General features: G+C 48.6%; 2 protein-coding genes across 9 annotated transcripts in view; one reads left to right on the forward strand and one right to left on the reverse strand.

The window, feature by feature from the left end:
• Gatb (glutamyl-tRNA amidotransferase subunit B) overlaps positions 1-16,796 on the forward strand; it is a 75,913-nt gene that overhangs the window by 55,882 nt on the left and 3,235 nt on the right. For 2 of the 8 annotated variants that reach the window (XM_013348628.1, XM_026786724.1), the window contains 3 exons: positions 1,670-1,748; positions 7,039-7,173; positions 8,425-8,549. In XM_013348628.1, coding sequence (XP_013204082.1) covers positions 1,670-1,748; positions 7,039-7,173; positions 8,425-8,549 — 339 coding nt within the window. Of the gene's footprint in view, positions 1-1,669; positions 1,749-7,038; positions 7,174-8,424; positions 9,340-10,995; positions 13,918-14,147; positions 14,179-16,796 lie in introns of those variants that run through there. The other 6 variants (XM_026786695.1, XM_005344167.2, XM_013348630.2 and 3 more) reach the window with 6 other exon arrangements.
• Fam160a1 (family with sequence similarity 160 member A1) overlaps positions 14,490-16,796 on the reverse strand; it is a 78,513-nt gene continuing 76,206 nt past the window's right edge. Inside the window, exon 11 of the mRNA XM_013348640.2 lies at positions 14,490-14,766. Within this exon, the coding sequence (XP_013204094.1) occupies positions 14,513-14,766 (254 nt within the window). The 3' untranslated portion in view covers positions 14,490-14,512. The remainder of the gene's footprint in view (positions 14,767-16,796) is intronic.

Below are 16,796 nucleotides of genomic sequence, written 5' to 3' on the forward strand. Positions count from 1 at the left end.
CTCTCCTATGCATTCTGTCCCTATCAGCAGCTCTCCTATGCATTCTGGAGCAGCAGGTCAGATGGACTGTGAGCCTTCGACTTATGAATGGTGACCTCTTTTCATGGTCTAAAAACCTAGTGCAATCTCAGTGCTTATTTTGGACTCTGTACATGGTCTACACTCTAAGATAAATGGGGATTATATTTTATGGATTGTAGGACATCCAAGCAACCTACATTTTGAAAACAAATTGATTATTTCTTGCCAGTAAAGAAGGGAGGTCAGAAAAGGCTGTTGTTTACTTTGCAGTCTTCTGCTTCTGCCTCTTAGGTTTCAGTCAAGACAGTTCTTGGACTTCTGAGTGTGAATTTAGTACCACCAGATAGTCTCCAAACCTGGCTTCCACTTGGAATTATCTTTTGTCCATACTTTTGTTGGGCCTCATGAGGCCCAGTGTAACTTTCTAAACCTAAGTTGAGTTTGGTGAGGCCTATTGTAACTTCCTGAGCCTAGATCGAGTTTGGAGACGTGTCTCTGGCTACCCCACCTAGGCCCCCTCTGCCCAGCCACCGCTAACATGGCAGAATATTTTATATATATATATACATGTTCATTGTTCCGCCTCAGCCCATCCCAGGCTTCCCAACCCATCTGAGCCTGATGACTCCCCACCCTGTCTGCCAGAGAATCCTGCGTGCTTAGGGATAAATCATAGTTTAAGGAAGATGGGCCTCCCAAGACTGAACGAACAACGCTAAGTAAGGGCCTTCAGTTAGAACGTGGTGATCTTGATCGCTACTGGTTTGGAGGTCATGGGAATTGGCACTGGGGATAAACTTTAGTTCCCTGTGTTACGTGAAAGTTTTTTTAAAAAAGTGAATAGTGAGTGACAGGAACCACAACTTCTGCAGAGGTGTTTCTAGTGCTCTAGTGCTTCAGGGTCCTTTTACACTGACAGACACACTTATGTGTGTTTACAATCCGCTCCTATCTTCACTAGTCCCATGATGACCCCAGACAGTCATTTCCTATCCTAGTTACTGTGTGTTGTAAAGAGGTGGTCCTGACCCCATCTTCTCAGCAGTCTGAGTGCGTGCCCTCAGTCTTCTGAGTGTGAGTTAGCAACACCTAGCATCTTGCAGTTGTCACCTGATGGAAGTGGACAAACTGCATTTCCAACCCATCTGTGTCAAGAACACCGTAAGAATCTGCAGGACACTAGGGCAATGCGTGTAGACATCCCATGTTATAGACACCACATTTCCCTTACAGTGAAAAGGAATTTATATTTGCATAAAAACACCCAGGACAGTGGTTTTGTTAGCTCTTTTATTTAAAGTTATTTAAAGTTATTTTCAGCTTGATCTTTCAGTCAAAAATATTCTGGATTTTTTTTGCCACTTTTCTTTGTGGTTCGTGAATTTCGTAGCCACCTCCTTTTTGAACTAATCACATTGAGCAGTTGTCTTTTGCTATAACTGCCATCAAACGGCTGTTATTGTTGGGTGGTAAAATAAAGGATTTTAGAAAGCATGCAGTATAAAAGCTCATGCTTCTGAAATACAGAATAATAGAGCCAGTTAGCCTATGGTTGATTGAACACACAGAGTGAGAGTTTGAATTCTGGGTGCCAGCGGGTGCTGCTGATGTAAGACACTGACTTTTCTTCTCTCCTTGGGACCACTAGTCCTGTCACACCTGGTGCACTGGCCGAACTTCTGGACCTGCTGGACAGTAAAGCAATTTCCTCAGCAGCAGCTAAACAGGTATGTGCACATTCCCAGAAGACTCCCATCGCTCCACAATCCCAGCTAATATTTTCTGTAAAACCCAAATGGCATCACTAAGTGACTCTCATGACTGAAGTATAAGTGCCCACGAGTTTGAATACGGGAAGATTTCATTTGGCACAGGGAAGAAGCCAGCACAGTGCAGCATAGAGAGTCAGCAGAGGGGTTTTGCTTCTGTTTTTGGTCTATTGGGAGAACTAGCTATTGTCTGTCTTTTCCCCGAGTGTTTACCCCAAATATTGGCTGACCATATAGCCTCCCCAGTGTCATGGCCAGGCAACCCCAGCAGTCCACCTGCTCCTCCCCCGTCTTCACAGCAGTTCCAAGGCTGCCTCTGTTTCTGTCACAGACCTGCCCTTCTGGAGTTAGTTGGTCCTCAGTCAGGAGCTGGGGTCAGTCTGCTACATGCTTGGGAGATGCTATTTTACGTGTGCACCTCAGTGTGGAGATATGGGGAAAAAGAGCATCATGTAAAGGGGCCGCCTCCCTGACCACCTCCACTAACAAGGCTAGGTGGGTGCGTGATTCCTCGAATTCAGAAGTCTACAAATAGTACCCAGAAAGATAAAGAACACCCAGGGCCGCCTCATCTCGACTTCAGAGGCACGCGGCTGTCAGTGCTTCAGCCAGACCCTAATGTTATTTTAATGGTGCCTTTGCATTTAGTATTTATACAGTCCGACAGTAGTGGCGGGTTACAAAGTGAGGCTTGGGGAAGCGGCTGCTTTTGGTTAAGTATGAGGCATCACTGAACATCCCCCAAGCTCTGCTGTGAAACTGGGGACAGGAACTGGAGGAGGCTGTCAGCTACGGGGACCCGACACCCAGGAATGCCTTTGCCTTTCGTAGATGTCAGGCCTCAGCGGTTGTGGGGAGAGTAGATGGCTCGGGGCAAAGAATATGTGTACACATAAGAGAGACGAATCGTAGTGTTTGAAATGAAAGAAGAAAAACCTCGAGTGAAATAGTTCTGGTGGAGAGAAACAGAAAGGACGGGAAGATGCTGACAGCTGGCTTTAGCCACAGATAGAGACATGTTTGCGTTTTATCAACTTCCAGCGTGTCTAAAGGAGTGGGTGAGCCCTACTTCTGTGAGACCGTGAAATGAAAATAAAACCTGATCCGCAGTGCTTAGTTTGTGCCGCTGGGGGAATCGCCCTCACGGATCAGGGCCTTGGGGAATTTATCTTGTATTTTCTGCTCTGTGCTTTCCGTTTGTAAGAAAACCATTGATTTTTCTCAGCAGAAATAATGAATATTGTGTTTATTGATTATAAAGGATTTAAGTAGCCATTCATGATGATGTAAGCCTGAAAGTGTGTGTGTGTGTACACATACCAAAAAGTAAACCAACCAAGCCCTGATGAGTCCCTTAAAGTAGCTGCTTGTGTTATGTTTTCAGGGCTGACTTGGTATTGGCTAACCAGTTAGGGGCCCATCCCTGTGACAGCTGAAGTCTAGTTGTCTGTAGCTCCTGTCTAAGGGTAGGGACCTGTGTGGTTCCCCCTTCCACTATAGCATGTGTATTCGTGTTGTTGTTATGGTCTTGTTTACATGGCCACACTGTTGGGGTTCCATGGGCAGGGTTCCCGTCATTTCTAGGAGATCCAGTTTCACAGCAGACATTTTGGTCCCTGTGCCGTCGGTATGAGGTTTGTGTTGTAGATGTATCAGTAGGGGCTGAACACCCCGAAATCAGCTAGGTTCATATCTTGACCAGAGGTGGTTTTCTGCAGTGGTCTCTGTCTGCTACAAAAAGAAGCATCCTTGAGAGTTGAGAGCAAGTTTGTAGGATGCAGTTAGGAACTGCAGTAGGTGCTCCTGTGTGATTGTAACTCACTGTACATATGCTACAGTCCTCCAACTCACAGAGCTCCCCTGCCTCCGCCCTGAATGCTAGAGTTAAAGGCACCACCTTTAACATGATCCTCACGAGTCACGTTTCTGAATGTGGAGGGTATCTCACTAGAGATGGATTTCTCTAATGACTAATTATGTTAGACATCTTTTTGCATCTTATTTTATGATGTTTTTTAAATAGATAAAAAGAAAAATTGTGTTGTAATTCATTTTAATGCATTAGCAGAAAAGTTCAACAAAGCGTACTTTAGGCTTTAGAAACTGTGTGGCAGAACACAAACTCTCTGATCTTATTGCTTGTACCGGGAGAGGCTGAATGTATCAGATTAACGGCATGGCTAACTGGTGATAAAAGATGCACACGAAGACCCATCCCGTCCTCCTTTGTGTTGGAATTTGTTATTAATCCCTCTGTCTCCGCCTGCCTCTTGCTGACATTGTCGCCAATTAGTTCTGTCCTTTTCCTGTGTTGTGGCATCCACCTCCCGGGTGCTCCAGTGGGACTTCTGAGGCTTACAGCCTTCGTCCCTCGGCATTCTGGGGCCAGGGCCGGAAGAGGTGTCCACTGGGAAGCAGCCCTATTTTTTCAGAAATAGAAGCCTGAAGATTGTATGCCATAATGCACGACCTCCCGGCCACTGTGGACAAAAGCACCCTGCGGTCCTCTTTCAGGAGCCAGGTCTGTGTATTGAAGTGGCAGGTGGCAGTCCCATGACCTCTTCTCCTCACTAAGGACAGGGCCAACTGGAACACATCAGACTCCAGAAATATCAGCATTACAGCTAACTTGCATATAGTCCAAGGAGGCCCAGGCTGTGTCCCAACTGCTGGCCAAGCCACAGCTCGGAACGATGGCAGATGTTTGCAGCTTCGTTATAGATGGAGTCTTGTCTCCTGAATGCTGTCCAGATAAAGCTGCTGGTAGCACCACCCAGATGAGGTCCAGCACACTCAGAGTGCCATTCAACCAACCTCCTTTGTGTGCGCTGGAGTGGGCCTTAGAGAGAAGGCAGCAGAGCTCTTCAGATGTAGGAAATGTTACATTGTACCATGCACTGACACTATCGAGTGACTCTTCAGATGTAGGAATGTTACATTGTACCTGCACTGACACTGTCACGTGACTGAAGTCTCTCGTGGTGCTTCCGTTCTCTGTACATCTCCCCGGCCCTGCCTCCTCGGAGGCTTCTGCTGGATTCGTCACTTCCTGCAAGAATGGCCGTCACAACAGCTCCCTTCTCTGTAGGGACATGACTCCTTCCCTGACATTTCTCCTAAATAGGCCTTTCCTCTCTATCCTGACTCAAAAGCCTTAGGACAGGCAGTGGCAGGTGAGGGGCCTGGGTGCAACCAGCCTGTGGCTGGGTTAAGAGTATGGCTTCAGTCCCCAGAACATGTGCTGTTTCTGCCCCCGTTGTGGCTCCTGGCTCGTGTCTGTGTGTGGAAGTTCCCAGCTTGTGTTCCTGTGCTGTCGGTGACTTCTTACTACCTGAGGTAACACTTCTCAGAGTGTGAGCAGACAGTAGCTGAGGGTTATGCTGCAACGGGAGCCTGGGCCATCGAAGCCAGGTGGTAGGGACAGCAGGGCTAGGCCCCTCTGCTTTCTTCCTGAGGGCTCATCTAGGAGCCTAAATAGGAAGGAGCAAAAGTTAGACACTGGAGCCTGCTGAATCGGGCCCAGTGCCACTAATCTTTGAAGTGGACAGCAGGGGGTTCTGTCTGCTAAGCAGCTCTGCCTACTTACCAGGAAATAGCTGCCCCGGCTCTCTGTGCACAGCCTTGAGTGGGGCTGAGCTGGCTTGAGGTTCGCCTTCTCTTCTGATTGTGGAGCCTAAGTGAGGGACTTGAGAAGTCTGTGCAGATGGCCTGAAAGATGGGGGTTCATTTCACCAAGTCATGGTAAAAATATAGCTGGACGACATTAGCTTTTATTAATATAAGTACTTCTGTGATAGAAGGGCTGGACACACATTTCTCTATTTCCTCTGCCTTAGTTCTTGAGACAAAGACCCCACAGAACCTGCAGCTTTCTGGCTGGCCGGCAAGCTTCAGAGAGCCTCCTGTCTCCACCTGCCCAGAGCTGGGACCAGTCTTAGGTCCCCACACTTACACAGAAAGTTCTGTACCCACTGAGCCATTCTCCCAGCTCCTGTAGCCTTAAGTAAGCAAAAATGTATCGGGGATGGGGCAGGATAGCTCCCAGACTTGCTCTGAGCAGCCTCGCACCCAGGTAAACCACATGAAAAAGCAGACACTCAAATCTCTCATAGCTCTCTCCTGGTCAGGGTTATTTCCTTAGGAATTAAATTTGGAGATTTGTGTTCCATGTTTTCACTGAATATCTTATGTCATTTGAAGATCTGTGGTTCACATTTCTTATTTTTCCTGGGTCACTAGGACTAGGTGGAGGTGCCCAGAAAGGTGCCCACATACACTCACAGTGGGACTTTACCCTACAGGCATCCTTTTCCCACCAGTACAGGAGTCTGGCCAGCTGACCAGAGGCATGGGGCCTCCTACGTCACAGTACAGATCCCGGCTGTTCTCTGTTCTCACTGGGGACGGCAGTCCTGCTGACGCTCAGGGTACCTCCTCCTCTTTGCTCTGTCGAGTGTGCTGGTTACTGAAGAATGGTCTTTCCTGGAGGGAGCGGCTGCACAGTGGCACCATGGAGAAGACAGGGAGTGTCCCCGTGTCTTATGGTTGCAGGCTGAGGGCAGGAGTCAAATTGAGACAGCGCTGCATCCTCTCTTAGACGTAAAAATCAACCCGGGCAGCAAATGCCTTCTACAATTTTTGCCTTTTCCCCAAGTTTCATTCTTTGGGGGTCTGTTGTTATTTAAGTAGAAAAATAAGCAAAGCACTGACATTAGTTATCCCAGTCAGACTGGGCTCTGCTCTGCTCTCCCACAGGACACAAGGAAGGGAGGCCAGAGCCTGTGAGCTGTGATTTGTTTGTAGATTTCTGTCTTCATTCAGAGGTCACTTTCCTGCCTCCCGTAGCCCTGCTTCCTAGCAGGCTGCTCTGGACTGTGCAGGGGCGGCTCCTCCTGCTGCTTGTGTGGCCTATCCCTTAGGAAACATCACCTCAAGACAGATCCATCACCAGCCCTCTAGGAGGAAGGTTACCTGGCTTGAGTCATCAAATGGACACACCTGGCCAGCCTGAGCCCTCATCCTCCCCAGGAGGAGTGGCCAACCCCAGGAGAGACTTAGTCTGCTGAAGGAGAAGCTCCCAGCCCTCGGGGAAGGTTATGGGAGGGATGGTGGCTTCTCCCTGGGCCAGACCACTTGGCAAGGTGCTAATTGACTCTGCCACTCCCTTCCTGGTGCTGCAGCACCAGAGGCACCTGGAGGTGACGGAAGTGCAGGTCCTCACCTCTCCTGTCTTCTTCTCCATCTGCAGGTGTTTGAGGAGCTGTGGAAGGGCCAGGGGAAGACAGCAGCACAGATCATGTCAGAGCAACAGCTGGAGCTGATGCAGGACCGCGAGGCCCTGGAACAGCTCTGCCAGGCCACCATAGATGGACACCCCCAAACGGTGACTATCTCCCCTGGGAGCAAGGTCTTCCTGTACAGCGATCTGTGTACAGTTCCTGCTGCAGCCACAGCCCTTCCTCAGGGGTGCAGCCCCAGCCCTGTCAATCCCTCCTTTTGTGTCAGCACTTAGAAGTCCAAAGAGACAAAACCAGATGAAAGCCCAGACTCTTGTTCCTGTGAGGAAAGTTCCTCACTGGTGTTCGCGCTCTATGGCGCTACTCTAGACAGACACTAGCAAGTCTGAGTCTTAACTCAAGGGGTCTGTCACCCTCCCAGAGCTGTTATTTACGATCTGTGTGGCCACTTGCACTTCCTCAAGAGGACCTGCTGCAGTGAGGGAAGGCTAGGAAATGCTTCAGGGCTACAGCCTGTGAAGGAGGGAAGATGCAGAGAGGAAAATGATCTGTAAATTACAGAGAGATCCTTTGACAGAAACATGGCTGAAAACCAAGTCATTTTGTGTTCTTCACATAAGATAGGAAAACCGTGCCAAGTTGCAGGTCTCCCTCCTCCCAGCCCACCCCAGGTCTAATCATATTGTCTGGAGAGATATTTTTCAGTGGGGAAAAATTACTAGTATCTCTTTCAGAATAATGCACACCACCTGTCAGCATGCAGGGACACTGACGGCTCAGTAAAGAGCCCTTGATAAGAAAGATGAGCCCACACCATCCCAGCGGTCCCCATCTTCCTGCCCCATCTGCAGCCGCTGATAAGGACACACTTGGTTTCAGACTTGCCCTGCGGCACTCAGGCACACTCCCTGCCAATCAGGACCCTTGCGGAGGGAGGCCAGCACCACCATTATTTGATGTTGCTCAGCCCCTCCTGCCCTTACCACCCCCTACCTGCTACAGCCCTCTCTGAGCGAGCTGCCATCCCAAAGGTTTGTTTTCTAAGGAGCAGTTCTTGTTGGCAGGGAGCCGGGGGCGCCTGCCCAGCGGCACTGGAAAACTTGAGAGGCTCCCCTGCCTGATTAGACGCAATGCTCACCACAGATGCCCAGCTCAGCCACGCCCATCCCAGAGGAGATCATTTGTGACCATGACTCCCTTGTTTGCTCTAAGCAGAAGCAGAGTGACCAGGTCCTTTCTGACAGGAGCATAGAAAGATCTCAGGATGTAATCCCCTCCTCATTTTACATCTTACATGAAGGGAAGAAAGAACATGAATTTAATTTGCAATCAGTGGCAACCTTGCAGATTCTTGGTTGAGTGTCTTTATTTTCACCTCCTACCTTCTGTTTTCACAGGTGATGGATGTGAAGAAAAGGAACCCCAAAGCTATAAATAAGCTGATTGGGTTGGTCCGCAAAGCAAGTCTCAGCCGAGCAGACCCAGCGCTGATAAAGGAGATACTGGAGAAGAAGCTGTCATTGTGAGATGTGGTGAGGTCCCTCTGCCCAAGGGAGGACTGTTCGTGTGGGTACTTGTGTGTGTCCTCTGAGACCCAATGGTTCTGTGATGATGGGAGCAGTGACTAAAGGTGAAGTAGATCTAACAATAAAGCTGTCTCAGCTGCAGAGGCCAGTGAAGGCTTCCCAGGAGTCAAGCACTGAAGGCCAGCAGACTGAGACGGCTGGGTGGATCCAGTGTGCGTGCAGACCTGAAAGTGGGCTTGTGAACAGACACGAGGCTGGAAGGAAGGTGTTGGTGCCCGCTCACCCGAGTGAGTGCAGGTCCTGCTGCACTGTCAGCTCCCAGTGAACTAAAGTGACACGGATATCTTCAGATAAATTTAATGAACAAAATATATGCTGAAATAGCACATAAAAATTAACTTCCACTCTAGAGACTGTATAGTTTACAACGCGATGCTTTAGGCCCCCCAAAAAAAAGATCAGAAGAGAGATCTGAAACATTAAATTTTTTACCTGGAAAGAATAAGATTATAAACTAATAAATCATAATCTTGACCTTTAACTCTTGAAGTACAGCTGACAGTGGTGATGAAGGCCCATTGCCTTGACCCTATCCCTCCCTCTCTGGAGTCTGGGCACCCTGTTTCTTACATATCTGGTACCTCAGAACACCACACTCTGGAGTCTGGGTACCCCAAGTTTCTTACATGCCCGGTACCTCAGAACTCCACCCCCCTTCTAATGACTAGTTTTTCAAATGTTTTTAGAACTACTTGTCAAACTGACAGCAAAGTGGTGGGGCAGGGGAACCTTGGCATTCTCCAGCTTGGTAAGATCATTCCTGGTGGCCATCATTCCAAGGGCAGCTGAGGAACAGGGGAGAGTGGACACCCCACCTCCGTCACCAGCGTGATGGCTTCACGACGGAGGAGTGAAGGAGAGCTGAGATGGAGTGGATACCAATTCTGTGGCTTGTTTCTGACAAGCAGGAGATGAAGTTTAGAATGTTACCCAGGAAGCCATGGGCCCCACATTGTGTTGCCCTGATGCTGGCTGTTAAAGTGCTTTCTGCTGCCCTCCCTATGAGAGAGAAATAGGACCCTGTCGCTCTCTAAGCCTGAGTTCCTGTGGCCAGAACGCTCAGATCCGAATCCGGCCAGACCTTTATTTCATAAAGAACATAAGGTTCAGTTTTACAACTTCCATTTTTACCAAAGGTTCTGGCTTGGTCATCAACCCTTGCAGGAAACAATGATGAAGCTGATGTCCTGGGCTCACTTCGATGGGTGGTAGGTAGAAGTAGTTTCCAAAAACGATTTTGTCAACTGAAAAGTGCACGGAGTATTCCCAGAGGAGACACCATCTAGCTCTGACAACCGCCACATCCCCTTGTTGTCTTTAAACCCCAAACCAGGCTTTAAGAGGTCATGCACAGCACAGCTACCAAGGAAAAGCCAAGGCCAGCTCTGCCTGGAACCTGACAACGACTTTCCTTTCTTGCACAGGCGTGAATGTAGTCTTGACCAGTTAGGGGAAATCTCATTAAAATATATGAATTGGCACCATAGCCTAGGCTACTGCTGTCAGTCAGTGGAACCCACACACCTGTAGCTGGGTGTGTGACTCGGAAGCCATGATCAGTAGGGGAAAGTGCTGGGAACTGATGATTCCTCAGCCTCCTCCCCAGCCGCCTCTGCCTGCTCTAGGCCCAAACCATGGCTTGCGGATAGTCTCCATGGGACGCTAACAGAATGTACGTTTATCACAGATGCAGCTTCCTGCGCCCCTCCCTTTGTAAGACGGGCTACTAGTTACATTCTGGGTCATCTCTGTCCAACACCAGCCTTCTGCACTTGCTAGGTCTGTAGATGAGTAGAGCTTTTGTTCATTTCTCTCAAGGCACAGATAGAAAAACCACCAGTATTCTACTGAGGTGAGTACCGTCCATGCCCCTCTTAACTATTGATCATCTGGAAATAGCCAGGAAATGTTTGAGCGTGTGCCTCTTCCAGTCGGTCATTCCGGTACTGTAGCCTGTGGCATGGTCCACCGTTTATATTGTATCTTTCAATTAGGTTGAATTTAGTCATAACGAAAGGAAAACAGTCAATCTAGAAGGTCATGTAATTTTCCCATTGCCAGACACAGTGTGGATGTGGCCACTGGGCTGCTTTGGCAGGTTCTAGACAGATGTACCTGGGAGCTGCTTTCCCATAGGTAAGGAAGCAGAAGGCACTGCCTGAAGTCCTCTCTCACTGGCTCCCCAGGTCATGATTGAACAGGAGTCTTTAAAAAGTTCATCAGCACCAGATCCCATGTAAAATGTCCACAGGGGCAAAAGAGGCCTAGCTTTCGGTGGTCCTTTTATAGACTTGTCCCAGTAAAATGTACTAAGGACAGACTTGTGTGGCCTCGGCTCAGTGAAATTAATAACCTGCCCTGAGCATTTCCATCACCTTTCAGGTTCTGAAGTGACACAGCTCATCTAAAAACGCCATAAAAGAACCCTGAAATGAATATGGGGACAAAATCCTGTGGCCAGGGTTAACTCAAAGACAAGAGCATCCACATCAGCAAGCGGACTCCGCAGGGGAATCACAGACACCGACTGGCCCTGCCTTCCTCTCCCTCGCCCACAGTGCTTTCCCCCTAAAGAACCTTACAGAAAATCTCTTGATGAAGCCCTCTGTATCTAGGCAATTAGCTGCCGAGATAATCTGTCCTCCCAAACAAGTAATGGACTAGTAAATGCCTGAATGTAAGGAGATTTACTGAGGCAGAATTATCCCAGAAGCTATTCTGAGTCCTCCAAGAGCTTTTTGTGAAGCATTAAGTTTATGACGGTCATTCCAAAAAAAAAAAAAATAGAAAAAGAAAGAAACAGCCAATTCCATTCTCTTCAAATGTCTCTTTCCCTGACAGACGTAAGGGTAGAGTACACACCCTTGACAAGTTGTTCCAAGCTCACACGGGTGTGTGATGGAGATTAGTGACTCACAGACTGGTAAAGGTTTAAAGCTGTTGTGGCTTCAGGAAAAGCCAACTGCAGAACCGACTTGAAGTTTACAGCAGACTGTACATTAGGCTGTCCTGGGCCAGTGACTTGAAGTGGTGTGTGCCGTAATAGCTGCCCTGCATTTTATAAAGATGGCGGGTTTGACAGCCATGTCTGCAAACACACAGCTGAACTAGACTACCCTTAAGTGAGAATTGGAGCATGGTCATTTAACATCATGCTGTGACATGCCCCACCACTCTGGCCAGACTTCCCTACTGAGAGCCACCTGGCATACGCTAATCCCATATGGGTAGCCACATCACAACTTTAGACCTCTAAATGGAGCTTGAAGCAAATGCACGTGACAGCCGGGATGCAGATGCTCGCTGCCCAAACTGGAGCAACCCAAACCATTCACAGCTCCCGTTTCTAGATTCTGTTCACAGGCTGACAACACCCCGCCTCAGGACATCTTGATGGGCTGAAAACCAAGCACCACATCTAACCCAAATAAAGGCCACTGGCTCAGGACCTGTCCATGTCACTGAGGACCGCGTCACACAACAGACATCAACGCCACTCTCAGCAGGTCACAGCACCTTCCACAATGATACTAAACCAAACGGGGGCAACCCCACAGTGCCTCTGCCACAGAAAGGAAGCGTTAAGTAATAAAACCACCTTTAATTAATTCTTCTTGCAACTGCACGTCATATCTGGGAGATTGTAATTCGTCCCATGAAAATGTGTTTTAAACTGAAACTACACTGGATTTTCTTTGTTTGAATTTTTACATTTACCTGACGATTTTCAAAATCAGTTTTAACTATCCCTGTGTGCTCGTGTATTTTGAACCATAAATTCCTTCAGTGTAGACCTTAAATCAGACTCTGAATTATAGATCTAGGTTAATGCTGTGATGTTCCAGGAACCCTCTGCTCCCTGTCCCTGCTGTGGTCTGTCAGGCTAGACACGGTGACGCCAGTCCAGGGTCTGTTGCCCCTCAAGCATGGCAGCTGATGACACCTGTCACAGGGACAAGGACATAGTCCCCGGACCATATTTTAAAGTCAGATAGTTTTAAAAATTCTCCCAAAATGTATTACCAAAAAAGAGAATAAAAAGGTTCAGCTTGTGAACTTTGGGACTAAAATAACCTACCTCACGGCTGCTCCTTCTCACAGAGAGAGGGCTCCTGTCATCACCTGCCTGCCGAGAGCGGCGTTCACTCAAATTGTCATGACATTTGCTCTTGGCATGTCCATGTCCACACCATCCCTGGCTACTTAGCTCAGGTGCACGGGCTTTGAGGTTCTCAGTGCTCCATTCCCAGCTCAGGTTTCTGACTTCCATTTTGTCAGACTGAGCACAGTCCTCTTAGGGAAGTCTGTAAGGACTCAAACAGATGGAGTTAGAGTTGTCAAGTGAGTTTGCTATCAACATCCTACACCAGGTAATCTGATTTCCTGCCCTTTCACCCGATACTCAGGGCAGTCATCTCTGCCCCGCCTTTTACCATAAGTGTGCCTCAGTACCTCGGGGTGGTGAGGGGGATGACACCCAAAGTCACTTTCCCACAGGCCCCTGCCACAGGGGGTGTATAATTAATAAATAAGTAGAAAAGGTATAGAGTATAGCTAAGTAGCAGCAGGCTTGCCTAGCAGTTTTATTTTTTTAAGGAATAAAAAGAAATGTGGACATGAATACTGATATTTAAAGTCATAAAACCACAAGGTTAAAGAACTCCCATTTGTAGATATGGCTTCAGCATTCAGTGGCATGGCAAGCTCAAATAACCAGACAAAGTGGTGTGTGAAGGGGTAGCAGTTCCTCTCACTAACAGAAGGGGTAACAGTTCCTCTGGGAGACCTGTGAGCACGCATCAGAAGGGCAGGAGCAGGCCGGTTTGCTGTGCCTCCCACACGATGGCCGCTGCACCATTACTTGGCAAACCTCTCTTAAGTCAGCAATGTTCCATGGACGGGTATCAGGCTCCTGTTTAGCCTGTGGCATACTCACCCGGCCCAGGGCAGATCTGCGCATTCGTCCCATGGGGCCTCCTTAATCCGAAGCTGTAGGTCCCCAGCAGGCACCTAGCTTCACCAGCTCCCTGGGATCTGTATGCATTTCCATCCATGCCTCCAGTTAGCAAAATGAAATAACTACCAGTGTTTCTACAGGTTTCAGTTAGTAGAATTTTATCTTTTGCATTTCAAATTCTGCCCTCCCCCCGCCCGCCAAGTTCTCTATAGCTTCACAAGTTAACGTTTCTTTTCATAAAACAAATAATAAGGGTTGGGTTTTTAGTGTATGATACCACACTGTTCACCTGATCACATGCCTGAGGTCCAGAGTTTGCATAGGTACGCTTCATTTTGTGCAAATCGTACTAAATTAAGGCTGTTTTGGTCTTGATAGAGCAAGCTCTCAAGCAACAAGATAAAAACTCCCCACATTCCAAATTCTTTTTGGGCAGACAGCTGGGGCTGGGGGATTTTCCCACAATATAAGGCAATACTTGTAGAGAGACTGCAAGTCCTAGAAGTAAAATTCGAAGCAGCAGATGAGGTGTACCTGTGTGGCAGGAGGAGCTCCATGCTCCTCTTGCATTTTTCAGAGGGTAGAGAGGACAGGCGTGCGCATGCCCCTGTGGAGGAGCTTCCTTGAGGCTGCTGAAAAGTTGACCCCCGTCACTGCGTCCAGAGATCACAGAACCTCTGCGCTATGTGAGCTACAAGCGCCAGGGATGGAAGAACAACTATAAACCTTGTAAAGAGGAAAAACTCAGCAGAAAGACCCACCACGGGGACAGCCAGCTCAGAGAATTACATTCTGTATAACAAAGGGAGACCCGGCTACAAATCAAGTATTGTCAGGAAGTATCAAAGTGGACAGTTTTTGATAAGCAGCTTTGCATTTAACATTCAGTTGATGCTATAACCTTATAAAACCGAGTATCTATTAAAATAGTAATATAAAAAGCTAACAGCAGGAGTCCTCGAAGTCCCCCAGGATCTTGTAACACAGAATTGAGTGTTCTTGGGCCAAGGCTGCCAGCTCCTTCAGGAACTCTGGGAAGAGAGCGGCAGCCAGCATGGTGTTCTTCACTGGCAGAGGCAGGTTTGGGGGTGCCCCTGCCACCTTGGTTCTGTTGCCCAGGAAGGGCTGAAACACGCGTGGGGGGCCATCCGTTAGGGTCTTGTCACTTTCTGTCCTGGAGACGTCCTGAGTGGGATCTGAAAGCAGAAAGGAAGAGTCTAGGAACTGATGCGTAACGGGTGTGAGAGGGAGAAGAAGAGTCTAGGAACTGATGCGTAACGGTGTGAGAGGGGAGAAGAGTCCTGGATGCCGCTCCTCAGCTGCCCAGGTCTGAGGGCAGCCCCCACGTGCTCCGTGGCAAGTTTGTCCAGCAGATAACAGCTAGCTCTCAGCTTGTCATACAGGACTGTTTACCTAAAATCCTGTACAGGGAGCCTCATGCACAGCTGTGCAAAAGAACACAGGACTGACAAACTCCCAGCCAGACACTGCTGGCTCCCTGAAGACTTGGCTATCTGTGAGGCCAAAGATTAAGGATCATGTGATCAGCCTGAGCAACAGAGCAAAACCCTGATTGGATGGATGGTCGGACGGATGGACAGATCAATATATGGCAGATGAGAGATAGATAGATTGACAGACAGACAGAGGCTGACTTCCAACAGTACCTGCTACCACTGGTGTCAGCTGAGTGGAGAATGGACTCATGGGGAATTTACCAAGGACCCCTGTGGCCCTTCTGCTTGGCTAACACCCTAGTGCAGGGGAGTCCTGGTCACCAGGTCACTCCTTAAGCTCTTGTATTCTTCAGCTGCTGCTGTGACCTCAAGGGCTTCCCAGAAACCTCAGCTCCTTCTTGCTGGATCCTCCTCACACAGGAGGGTGAGCGATTCCTCCAGACCAGAACTAAAGAAATGATGTGAGGCCCAGCCTAAGAATCTCGTGTGGCCGTCAGGATCTAGGGCAACAAAGGACTGGGGGTCAGCATTTACAGAGCAATGACAGAGCCCAACTGATTTGCATTTTCATACCAAATCAGTCCTGGTAATTAAAATGGCCCGATATCTCTGACTTAATTCCTGAGCTCTCCAGCCCTCATGTATTTGTAGGAATTATTTATGCCACCTTCTGCCCCCTACCCAAATGATCTCATTATTCCTTCTAAATCTCTGTATTGAAGCTCTTCATTATTTTGGCTGCTTTTTAGAATTCAGCCCCATTTTTCAACACTTCTCAGAGTGTTGCTTAACGATGGCACTAAAAATTCTTGACATTTATAGGACTTTCCACATCTCACTACTATAGTCTTTAGTGTTAAAAAAAAATCCTCCACTTTGCTGCTTTAAATATCCTTTTGGATTAAAGCTTATCACAGTTCGTGTCACAGAGAACTGGGAATGTTGAGAATCTGTCCCCCCACTACCTCTTACCAGAAATCCCTCACATGCCGTGGCAGGAGCCTAAACCAGAGTGTGAGCAATGTCAGTCCAAAGGGCAGCCTTGGCAGGTTACCCCAGGCAAGTGGCTCCACCTCTCTGCACTTTCAGAAGCTCGTGGAATGCCTCTGAGGATCGGGTGAGCCACTGCGTGTCCAGTACAGGGGCCACTGGCCTGCATATGGAGGACTCCAGGTGCCACCAACTCCCCACAGCCCGTGCCATTGCTGCCCCACAATCCCTCAAGGCCCCCTGCTTGGGTTCCTGCCCCACGTGCCGGAGGCCCGTGTGCCAGAGGCCCACGTGCTGGAGGCCGGCTCAGCTTTTCAGCCATACACTGCCCCTTTACTTGTGCTGTGCCTCAGTGTCTCCTAGCGTCAAGCCCTCCTACGCCAGTCTATTCCTGGAGACCAGCAATGCTGTGCACCATGAGTGATGAAGGGAATGACCCACATTCCTTCACACTTCTCCAGAGAGCCTGGCTTTCTTCATTGCCAGCTCTCTCTCCCTCAGACTTGCCCCTCCTCTAAGCCAGGCTTTCTATGGGTGTTTACCTAGCATGGTTTGTGAATTAGAAGTGTCCCTGCTAAGGTTTATCTGCCGGCTTGAATCCAAGAATCTTTCCTCATGAGGCAGAAGAGTAGCAGAGGAGTCTAGAAACTTGCGGGGACTCCATCAGGCAGTTTCAGCAGCCACTGGGGTGGACCCAAGCTGACCTGCCACCGGGAAATGGCCTTTCAGTGTGTCACAGTAAGCAGACTTGAGTGATCACCAGGTCCATTTCCTTCTCT

The sequence above is a fragment of the Microtus ochrogaster genome, chromosome 1 (genome assembly GCF_000317375.1).
Source record: "Microtus ochrogaster isolate Prairie Vole_2 chromosome 1, MicOch1.0, whole genome shotgun sequence".
NCBI lineage: Eukaryota > Metazoa > Chordata > Mammalia > Rodentia > Cricetidae > Microtus > Microtus ochrogaster.